Source organism: Electrophorus electricus, chromosome 21, assembly GCF_013358815.1.
Source record: "Electrophorus electricus isolate fEleEle1 chromosome 21, fEleEle1.pri, whole genome shotgun sequence".
In the NCBI taxonomy this organism is placed as follows: domain Eukaryota; kingdom Metazoa; phylum Chordata; class Actinopteri; order Gymnotiformes; family Gymnotidae; genus Electrophorus; species Electrophorus electricus.
Genome location: NC_049555.1, coordinates 4075107 through 4086335, shown reverse-complemented (window position 1 = coordinate 4086335; position 11229 = coordinate 4075107). Strand labels below are relative to the sequence as shown.

The 11229-nt window shown below is 52.6% G+C and overlaps 1 protein-coding gene across 3 annotated transcripts in view; it reads right to left on the bottom strand.

The window, feature by feature from the left end:
• bcor (BCL6 corepressor) overlaps positions 1-11229 on the bottom strand; it is a 40454-nt gene that overhangs the window by 8059 nt on the left and 21166 nt on the right. For 2 of the 3 annotated variants that reach the window (XM_035520837.1, XM_035520838.1), the window contains 2 exons: positions 10856-11157; positions 7234-7512 (listed from right to left, as the gene is read on the bottom strand). In XM_035520837.1, the coding sequence (XP_035376730.1) occupies positions 7234-7512; positions 10856-11157 (581 nt within the window). The remainder of the gene's footprint in view (positions 1-7233; positions 7513-10855; positions 11158-11229) is intronic. The other variant, XM_035520839.1, reaches the window with a different exon arrangement.

The window sequence follows — 11229 nt, the reverse complement described above, 5'->3', positions numbered from 1 at the left end:
AAAGAGAGACAGAGAGAGACAGAGAGAGAGAGAGAGAGAGAGAGAGACAGAGGGAGAGAGGGAGAAAGAGAGAGAGAGAGAGAGACAGAGAGAGAGAGAGAGACAGAGAGAGAGAGAGAGAGAGAGAGATGGCAATCACACGGCTCATGGAAATTCTGAATTTCTTCTCCACTGCTGCAGGCTGTGTGTGTGTGTGTGTGTGTGTGTGTGTGTGTGTGTGTGTGTGTCGGTGTGTAACACGATCTGTGAAGAGCGCTGTGTGTATTATCTACATGTCCTGATCTGCCTGCATGCTGGGAGCTCCAGTACTGGACCTGATGAGCTTTCAGCGCAGAACCAAACCGGACGCGAGTGACAGCCACCACAGGCAGGCATTGGAGCACTGCGCTGTCAATCACTTTTTTTTGGGGGGGGGGGGGGGGGGTCGATACTCGTGAGAGACAATTCCAGAAACACTGCACCCAACGCTACCACACATTCTCAACAGTACCGCTGACTCTTCTAGGAGTGTCAGCCCGGCCTTCCTACACAAACACACATGCGTGGCTTTGCATTTCTACTCCAGGAAACACACACACACACTTTGCAGAAGGAGAGGAGATACTGGCATCTGGCTCCCAGATGAATGTAAGCTGTAGGATTCAGGTGGCACAGAACCAACAAGCGTCATGCCTCTCCAGCGCTCCCCCCCCCCCACCCCCCTCTCAGTAGCGGAACTCCGTCCTTTCTTCCATCCCTCTTTTTCCGTATCCAGGATACAACATGCTTCTGCATCACGCTGAATGAGAGAAGAGCAGGGTACTGTTAACAAAGACAGACTGGAAACACACACACACACACACGCGTGTGCTCACTCTTCTCTTTCACACACTATCACACACCCTTCTCTCTCTCTCTCACAAACATGGCCCAATATCTCTCTCTCTCTCTCTTACACACACACCGCCCTTTCTCAATTACTAACACAGTGGTCATTGATTTCGGAAGCTTTTTCATTTCTTTTCTTATTCCTCCACTCCCTCCGTCTGCCAGGAGGCTGTATTCCTGCGCACACACGCAGGCCTGAAGGAGTATGGTAGTTGAACACGTGTGGTGCGTCTGCAGCGAGTGGAGCTAAGCGATGCATTATACAGACAATAAAGCTGCATTTAACAGCCCAGAGAGATGGGGGGAGAGAGAGAGAGAGAGAGAGAGAGAGAGGGTGGGGGGGGCAAGACGGAGAGTGATGGGGGGAGAGAGAGAGAGAGAGAGAGAGAGAGATGGGGGTATTGGAATGCAGTCACTCATTTCTCTGCAGTAAAAAGCATGAGGCAGTTCTGCCCCTTGCCAACAGACACACACACGCACGCACGCACGCACACGCACCTCCTCTTTTAATCTCCCTCACTAAAAACGCCTTCCGGCGACCAACTGCAATCGATGCATCACTCCGACACTTAACCCTTCCCTGCGACAGTCTCACACACACATACACACGTATGCACGCGCGCATTATCACGCGGCTGCACCTGCGTGAGACAGAAGCCACGTCTAGTGCTGAGTTTCAATTGGCTGGGCCTCTGAGAGAGCGTGCCCCACCCCCCAACCCACTGTGAGCCCTCGGGCGGGCACGTAGACGGGAGGCTGTTCCCGGGTCAGCGTGCGACTCTAGAGTGCTGTGGCTCGGGTTACGGACTGATCCGGGGTCAACGCGCGTCGCTGGAGTGCTGCGACCTCGGGTTACGGACTGATCCAGGGACAGCCATTGACTGAGGCTGCGCTGCTCCTCACACGGCAGGGAGAGGCAAAAAACAAAACGAAAAAACATCTAAACCAGTTCCAGAATTCCGCAGCGATTACAGGCGATTAAAATGGATTGTGGAGTTCTCCCTCTCACCCCAAGGGATCGAGTCTCGCTTTGGTGCCGTCCGCTGGAGAGAGACAGGCGTAACAAACCACAGCCACTCGCTGCTCTGACGAGTGTTCTAATTTTACACACACACACACACACACACAGAACGGAAACAACAGGCTTAGGGCAGCACGGATGTCGTGAGCATCACGCGGGCTGGGGGGGGGCAGAGGGAGGGAGAGACAAGGAGACAAAACAGACAATAAAAGAGTCACAGAAAGGCTGGGAGAAAGAAAAACAGCAAGAAAAAAGGAGCACGTGCCAGAGAGAGAGAGAGAGAGAGAGAGAGAGAGAGAGAGAGAGAGAGAGAGAGAGAGAGAGAGAGAGAGAGAGAGAGAGAGAGAGAGAGAGAGAGAGAGTGCGTGCCAGACTGGGATTCAAAGACAATGGGGGCTGGTTGTCGTCATTTCCTGAGATGGGCCAAGACTGAAAGGAGACGTGTATGCATATGAGAGAGAGAGAGAGAGAGAGAGAGAGAGAGAGAGAGAGAGAGAGAGATGAGTCAGGTTATTACTGTGTGCGTGTGTGTTTACAAACCGCAAAAAGTGTGGACTGGAGACACCGGTGTGTCAGGCTAAAGATGTGAAGATTTACTGCTGTTGTGTGGTATGTACGAGACACACGTGTCAGAGGTCAAACTTCCTCCGAGGTTACGTGTGTGCATGTAAGCACCTGTGGTGAGGGTTGCCTTTGAGCGCACACACACACGGCTCACATCAGCTCTTTAGCTGGAGGGTGGGGCTTTCAAAGGACGAATGGCACATGCCATCTGTGTGTGCGCGCGCACTCACATGCATGAGACAATACTTGCAGTGTATCTGTCTTTCTTTGTCACACACACACACACACACACACACACACACACACACTCGCGCGCGTGCCCGCACTCTCTCTAAACCCTTTGTTCCAGTGAAAACCCCCCACAGCACCTCCATTAGACTCTTAAGGCAATGCGAACTCGTGTGGGTCTTTTCAAACAAACAGGAACTGTGGGGTGTTGACCCGCTCGTGGAGCGCTAACGTCCCGGCTGCCACGGTGGTGAACTTGAAATGCAGTGGACTGAAAACATCTTCAGTGCGGAAAAAAAAAAAAAAAAAAAAAAAAAAAAGGATTTATTTACTTTAGTGCTAAACAACTCCGTGTTTAGTGGCTAAACACCTGACTGAAGGACGCGCTCACAAAGAACGCACGTGTGTGCACGCACTTAGAAACCAACATGAAAACACAGTTCCCCACTCGCTCTAATTCACTACGGAGTGCATCTTAAATAAGTAAAACCGAAGCCTAGAATGCCATCGTCTGTCTCACAGACACACACACACACACACAAAACAAATCCTTAAAGAAAGTAAAATTATTGTGATGGGAGTGATTTTTTTTTGGAACAAGTGAATAAGTGGGGGGGAGGGAGACAGAGAGGTGATAAAAAGAGCAGGAGGAAGAGAAGGAAAGAACAAGCAGAGTGTGTGAACACACTCACTGTGGGATGAATTTTTGTTTATTACTGCTTTTTAGGTGCTTTTACATTTATTGCTGGTCACATGGGTGCTGCGTGCCCCCACGCCCCAGTGCGCATGCGCAAACACACATGGCGCGAGAGGTGCGTTGACAAGATCGACCGCGTAGCCATGTCATATTTCAAAGCCGTGGCAGCGCCATGGAGCCGCTTGTGGCTTCACTCACTCACACACACACACACACACACACACACACACAGCCCTGGCAGGGCGGTGAGCGCTCGTGGCTTATCTTTCGCGCACACACACACACACACACACACACAAACGCAGCTTCCTGTTTGAAGCGGAGCGTGGAGGGAGCAGAGCAGCGGGGGAGGGGGAGGAAAAACCGAAGGGCTAGAAAAACAAGCCGCCGCCGACCGCCTGTGAAAAGACACACACACACACACACACACACACACACATACCGCACGCGGACAGGCTGTCCCCGCCCGCTAAGGCCAGCGAAAGGGCGTACAGCAGGGGAGGGAGCGAGCGAGAGAAAAAGCTTGCTTGCGTAAGCGAGAGAGAGAGCAAGCGAGCGAGAGAGAGAGGGAGGAGGGATATTAAAGCGGACGGTGAGGGAGGAATATTAGACGCCACAGGATTACATTCTTTCGCCCTCCCCCTCGGCCGCGCGCGCCGTGCTCCGAGCGCTCCGCTGCTCCTGCCACGTCTCTACGGCACGCGCGGGGCTCGGCGCGGACCGCCGCCTCTAACCGGATGTCACCAGACGCATTAGAGCGGAATTAGAGCGGCATTAGAGCCCGCGCGCCTTCGGGGCGGGGGCGCACGAGCCGCCGCACTCACGGATCGGCGGGGAAAGCCGGCGGAGCGCGCAACCTCCCGCGCGAGCGAGGGCTTTTCCCCCTGAAACGCTCTCACCGCAGCTCGACACGCTGGAAACGTTTAAATCGCCGTCATTTGTAGATCACGTGTGATAGCAGGAATTCAGGCGCAGTGGTGCTGCGAAATAAGGCGGCATTTCCGTTCGATTAAAAATCCGGAGACTCCCGCGCGCTTCCTTCCCCCGGTGGTGTTAATTAGGCCTGCGCGCAGGCCGGTGAGCGCGAGAGGCGTGCAGCACGGGTAGCTAATGGCCTAAAACATGGCGCATTTAGCGCCTTCGGGCCGGTGATTAATTAAAGCGGAGATTAGGAAGAGTACTCGTCAGATCTCTGATTGGACCTTAATGGCCGAGAGCCAGTACCCGACAGCACGCTCCAACATCAGCCACTGCGAGAGGAGGAGAGGGGGGTGTGTGTGTGTGGGCGCGCGAGAACGCGGGCATATGTGGACGGTTCCGCTTGCCCCAAAACACAAGCCAATTTGCGGTATAAACTAAAAATCCAAAAAGACAATAAACAAAAAAAGGAAGAAACTTGGAAACTCGTCTCGGACGCCCGAAAGGTTGTTGTTTTGGGGTTTTTTTTAACTGCAGACGCTGGAAGCTTTACCAACGCTCGGACGCACGAAAGGTTTACAGGAAGGAAGATCGTTTTCATTCCAAACTAGCCCGAGTAAAACGACGCCAGGGAGCAAACGGGAGGGCGAGAGTGTGTGGCAGAGGGGGAGGGGGGGTGAAATAGGCCAGGGCAAGCTGCCACTGTGCGTGCGTGTGTGTTATCAGAGTATTGCGTGATACGGAGGCAGACGGCGCTGCCCAGTCAGTTCCAGTAAACAAGGACATTGACACAAAGTAAACACGCGCGCACACACATACACCTAAAGAACACCGCTACTCCCCAGCTGAGAAAAGCCTGTATAAATAAAAGTGGAAAAACCCGACCCAAATCGGTAGGAGAGCACGACAGAGACAGACAGACAGATGGAGAAACGGCAAAAGCAAACCGCAAACAAGCCTTGCTCTGTCTGACACTTAGACTCTCCTGGAGGCCAGCTTTACAACAAACTTGGCTCGCTTCCCCAATCTTAATTATTAATTATTATTTATTATTATTATTATTATTATTAGTGTTGTTATTTCTTTGAAACATTCCCACTGCTGGTAGCAGAAAATGCACAGTAAATAAACGCAATAAGGAAAGGCTCTGTCCACCTGCATGGGATAATAGTACTGCCACTACAGGGGGACTGGAACGAGCGAGCGCCAGGGAGAGACACGGAAAGAGAAAGAGGGAGCGTGAGCGGAGAACACGAGCGAAAGGCAGAGATGAAAAAGCGGCACGGCACCGGGAAAGGGGCGCGGGCGGGCGGGCGGGAGGGATGGAGGGGGGGAGCACGAATGCGCTCGCTGCAGTAATCGCTCATTTCCTGTGCTCCGCGCCAGGCCTTTCAGCCGCGCTGCCGGAACTAATCCAGCGGCCCATTAATCTGCCTAAATTAGGCACGGAACGCCGCCGCGCGATCCCGCAACCAGGGACCGTCGCAGCGCGACACCCGCGGAACGGCGCCGGTACGTGGGTGTGGCATGCTCACCGTTCCATGTCTACGGAATTTCACTGGCATACACCAGCAAACACCAGCGCTCCAACCCACATCCATGGAATTCTATAATGTTAAAACTATGGGAACTTCGGAACTGAATTGACGGCCATGCGTAATCCATTTCTCCCCGCCATCTCTCATTCCTGTTATGTTCCCATTATCCGCAATGAATCCCCACCGATCTTGAAAATATGCGTCTTCGCATAGACGCAGGTTCCGTGAGATGACTGAACACTAATAGGGTTAATATGACAGTCTGGAATAATTCTATATTAAAATAAACAAATGCCTAACCTCTGTGTATATATTTGTGTGTATATATTTAACTAGGTACGTTGATGAGAAGCCACTTTGAGTTTGATACGGCTGCATTGGCCTATAAGTTGCCGGATTTATTCCCACATCTGTAACAATACGCGACAGAGCACTTTGCATTATTATTCCAGTAATCCGACTCTTTCCTCTGCATACACAAAGCCACAGATTGACAGGGAATTTCAAACAAACAAACAAAAAAAAATCCAGAAAACGTTCAGGACAATAGAAACTCCCGGGCCAGCCCTCGATTCTGGAATTCCGTTTTTTCTTTTTTTAAAGAATACCATGTTAAATTGGGAAGCGACAAGGTGAGCGCGTCCCAGCCTGGCCCCGCGGAGCGCTTCCCTCTACAAATCCCAGATTTCAGAACACAAACATCCAGACAGCGAGGAAGGAAAGAGTTAAAGATTTCCGATGAGCGAGTGGGAGAGAAAGAGGGAGGTCAAAAAAAAAGCAAGTCGGGGAGAGAAAGAGAGCAAGAGTGTGCGCGCGAGTGAAAGTGTGTGCGTGTGTGTGCACGCAATAGCAAAAAAGGAGAGAGAGAGAGAGAGAGAGAGAGAGAGAGGAGGAGGAGGAGGAGGGGGAGCGACGAGACGGCGCAATATAAAAAGGAAAGGGAGGGAGAGGCTGTGTGCACAACAGGAGGAGGGAGAGGGAGAGAGCGGGCAACTGCGCGCGTGTGTGTGTGTGTGTGTGTGTGTGTGTGTGTGTGAGAGAGAGTGTGTGTGTGTGCGCGTGTGTGTGTATATGTGTGTGTGTGAGCGCTAAGCGATCGCTCCGTGCCTGTCAGGGGCTCTCACATGTCACACTCTGTCTCACGCAGAATTAATGAGATGCGAACGGCGCGAGAGAGGAGGCAGCCAGCCGCAGAGTGAGCCAGCGAACGAGCGAGAGGGCGAGAGAGAGCGAGAGCGAGAGAGAGAAGCACACAGGGAGGGAGGGAGAGAGGAAAGGGGGAGACTACAAGGAAGTGAGGCAACGTGAGCAGAAACACACACACACACACACACACACACACACACACACACACACACACACACACACACACACACACACACACACCCAAAGCGGCTTACCTCGTAGCCGAGGCGCGCTGCTCTCTGGAGCAGAGTCTCGCCAGCGTTTTTGTTGACGATCAGTCGGCGGGCCTCGGGGGGCATGGGGCGGCTGGCGGGCGGCTCCGCGGGCACCGGCGTGGGCAAGGGCACCAGCGACGCCGCCACGGCGGGCAAAGCCGGGGGAGGGGGCGAAGGGGGGTCGGCGGGCGAGGCAGGGGAGGGGGTGCGAGGTTTAACCGGGGTCGGCTCGTAATCGGAGGGGGAGGCCGCACGCTTCAGCGCACAGCGCTTCACGACCTGAGGACAGAGATGGGAGCACGGCTCAAAGGAGGAGTCAAACGACACGCGCGCGCACACACGCGCGCGCTGACTAACCATTTATATCCATAGGCATTTTTCACCACACACCACTAAAACACAGGCGCAGAAGAACATCATAAAATGGAGCTTGCACATGTGTTCTACCACACATGCACACACCCACACCCACCCACACACACCCCCACACCCCCGCACACAGGTATACTTCAGGAGCAGACACAAACAGTTTAAAATAAACATCACCCACACACAAACAACTGGAGCAGTGGAGAGTCCATGCACTGGTGTGCGTGTGTGTGTGGTGGATGGAAAGTCACAGATCGGCGGACGTTTCTCCATCAGCATACGTTCCCTGCCAGGGAAAAGCTAAACAGGAAGCACACTCGCGCGAGCGCACACACAAACGCACGCACTCACGTTCACTATCTATGGAGACCAGCAGGGCGGAAGAAAGGAGGGAGAATGGAAAATGTGTGTGTGTGTGTGTGTGTGTGCACATGCGTGTGTGCGTGCGCGTGTGTCTGGCAGCGGGCCAGTGAGATTATGCGAGCGGAGGCTGGGAGTCCGCCCACCCCAGAGGAGTTCCACAGCAAAGCAGCTGTCATCACACACACACACACGCACACACACACACACACACACACACACACACACACACACACTCCGGTAATAGCCAGTGCTCAGAGAAACACTGAAGGCTGCGCCCAATATGTGGCCGATGCTCTGGAAGAACTCGAGACTTCCACTTTTCCAAATCTGGCCCTGCTAACAAAGCCCATTCTCGGGGCTGGCTGGAGGAACACAATCCGGTTACGTTAATTCCAGACAGGGCTGTCTGGACAAACCGGGGCCGCAAAATTCGAGCCAGTTTTACCCGTCTTTGGGAAATGGAAGTGGCGTTTTTCCACCAAAACAACTCGGTCATTCCCGAGCAACCCCCGCCCCCCCAAAAACAAATAAACAAAAACAAACAACAACAACAACAAAAAAAAAACCTCGCAAGCGGCCACGTCGAGGCAGGATGTACTGACCATGTAGAACGTAGCATGCCCTCCATCCGATCCACAACGAAATCACACCAGATCCGGATGATACTGCGGAATCGAGTCGACTCGAATCTTTTAGCCAATTCGACAGCGTTTCGGAGGCAGTCGTTAGACCTTTGGCTCCCACAACCGTAGCTGCGTCTCGGCTGCTCTGTTTTGGTGTGTATTCGTAGAATAGAGTAGCTAGGCAGCCTTTACCAACAAAACCGCAGCAGTCGCGATAAGCTGTTTCTTTAAACGACGTCCGACGGCCCTGGCCACGTTAGTTAACTTACGGCTACCAGTTGTAGCTAGAATATAGCTAAACGTTCTGGAAAAGTACATTTTAAAACGGAGTACATTTTCATAGTAGTAATACACTGTTTCAAATAACATGATTCTATGAGCTTTCGAAGTGTTCAATCGTAAGTCGAAGGTACCGAAAGGCGGGAGGTTTCTGCCCCGGTGGTCCGGTACTCTCACGTACACGCCACACGGTAACTGAACGGTATCGGTCAAGTGGCCTTTAAACGTCTAATTCATCTTGGTTTCCCACCAGCTACACTTGTTTAAAAAAAAAAAAAAACCTGGAAAGACAACCGACAAAAAAGCTTTTACTAAATCAGCTAGTCAGAACGACAAAACAACCGCGACATTCACAGTACAGTGACATTCCCAGTAGTTCCTCACCGACGATTATGGAATTCTGGGAACAAAAATCCTGACCAGATGCGCGCCAGAGGTGTGAGCGCGCGGGTGTGCGATTAATTAAGAATGCCGGAATTTGTTTCGTGGGTGTGGAGGAAGAAAAAATTTTTAATCACGAAACATGTGGCATCCTGACTAGAATGTACCGCCCAGTATACCATTTCCCTACGAGAACAGAATTCACATACTCGAGTACTGTTGTACTAGCGGATTGGGACACCGATGCCACTGGTAGTCCACTATCCTGCTATGTTTGATGAACCACGCAGTAGGAAGTTTATATTATTCTATTTTTGAGCGGAGTCCTGGCTATTTTTAATGTCATTTTGCTGTCACAAAGGAAATCTCGTACTTAAGTAACCTGTGTACCTGAGACGATTTTTGGCACGACGTCTGGGATAACAGGGCCCAGGATACGTGATTAAGCTTTCGGTCGTCATGACGCCAGCTGCTAAATGTTGTTCACGGTGCACTGACAGTGTGGCAATCCCACAAGGCAGTGGGGCGAACCGTTGTAGAGGAGCGCGTTCGGGTCGTTCGGTAAGTTCGCACGGTTTCCGATAGGCTACGTTCTCCGGTCATTTCTTCTGTGAAAGACCGTTTCTGTCATATTACGTGAACAAAAAAGCAAACAAACTAAAAGAAACAAACAAACTGGCCGGTTGCTACGGTGATCTCAACCCACCGCCTTAAAAATGACTTTGTGACAGACTTGTGAAATCCGCTCCTTCAGACTCATTAAAACAACCCGAGTCTCTTTTGCCACCGAACATAATGACGCAAAGCAATTTAGTTCAAGTTGTCCAAGGACACCAATCTAAGACAATTTCACATTGAAACGAAAGTATCTGAGACGCTAAGAGACAAAGCAATCTCCGCCGCCATCTTGCGCAGGGTTGCGGAAAGAGACTTCGATTTATAGTCACGCCAGAAAGCTGCAAGCCGCTGCCCGGGAGGACGTGCGCGCACGCACACGTGCGTGGATTAAACGTGGGCTGTTACCGTGTGAGTCATTTGAAGAATCTCCTTCACCAGGGAGACGTTCTGGTCCGCAGGGGAAACAGAGCAGAGAGCGAGAGCGAGGGAGAGAGAGAGAGCGCGAAAGAGAGAGAGAGAGAGAGAGAGAGAGAGAGAGCGAAAGAGAGAGAGAGAGGGAGAGAGAGTGAGAGAGAGAGAGATCGAGAGAAAGAAAGAGAAAGAGAGAGAGGCCAGACTTCAGACAGCCTTCACTCCCCCTCCCTCTCTTCCTCTACTGGGAGATTGCGTTTCGGTGCAAGAGGAGGTCACAGCAGTCACGCACACACACACACACACACACACACACACACACACACACACACACACAGACAGGCACAGGCACACACACAGGCACGCACACATCAGTGCTGAGTCGACCAAGAGGAGTGTGGGGCTCCTAATTGGGAAGATTAACGCCGTTGTGATTGGAGACAGATTCTCAAAATAGCCCTGAACCGAGGTGAGAAGGCACGCAGAATCTCCCAGCTGCAACCACAGCCACACACACACACACACACACACACACACACACACACACACACACACACACACACACGAGCTCAGCTCACCTTGAGCGGGTGGGTGGGGCAGAGTTCGGGGCACTCCTCATTGGCCGGTGGCGTGATCATCCTAAGCTCCCGTTGGCCGAGGTGCTTGGTCTTGCACTGCCGTTTGCCCTTGGGCTTCTCCGGGTCGCCGTGGCAGCGTAGCCGGGGTGAAAGGTCATCGGCGGGGTCAGGTGAGGGCGAGGAGCTGCTCTTGCGGCGTTCCTTGAGCCTCAGGCGCTTGTCGGAGAGGCGGGAGGGGGGCAGCGGAGGGGGCTTACACGCGGAGGCATCCGGGGAGCAGACTCCGGAAAGGACCGGAACGGCTGCGGAGAGAAAGAGCCGGAGTTCAGAGAGCGGAGAAAGCAGCGCGTGTGTGTGTCCCTGTCTCCCTCACA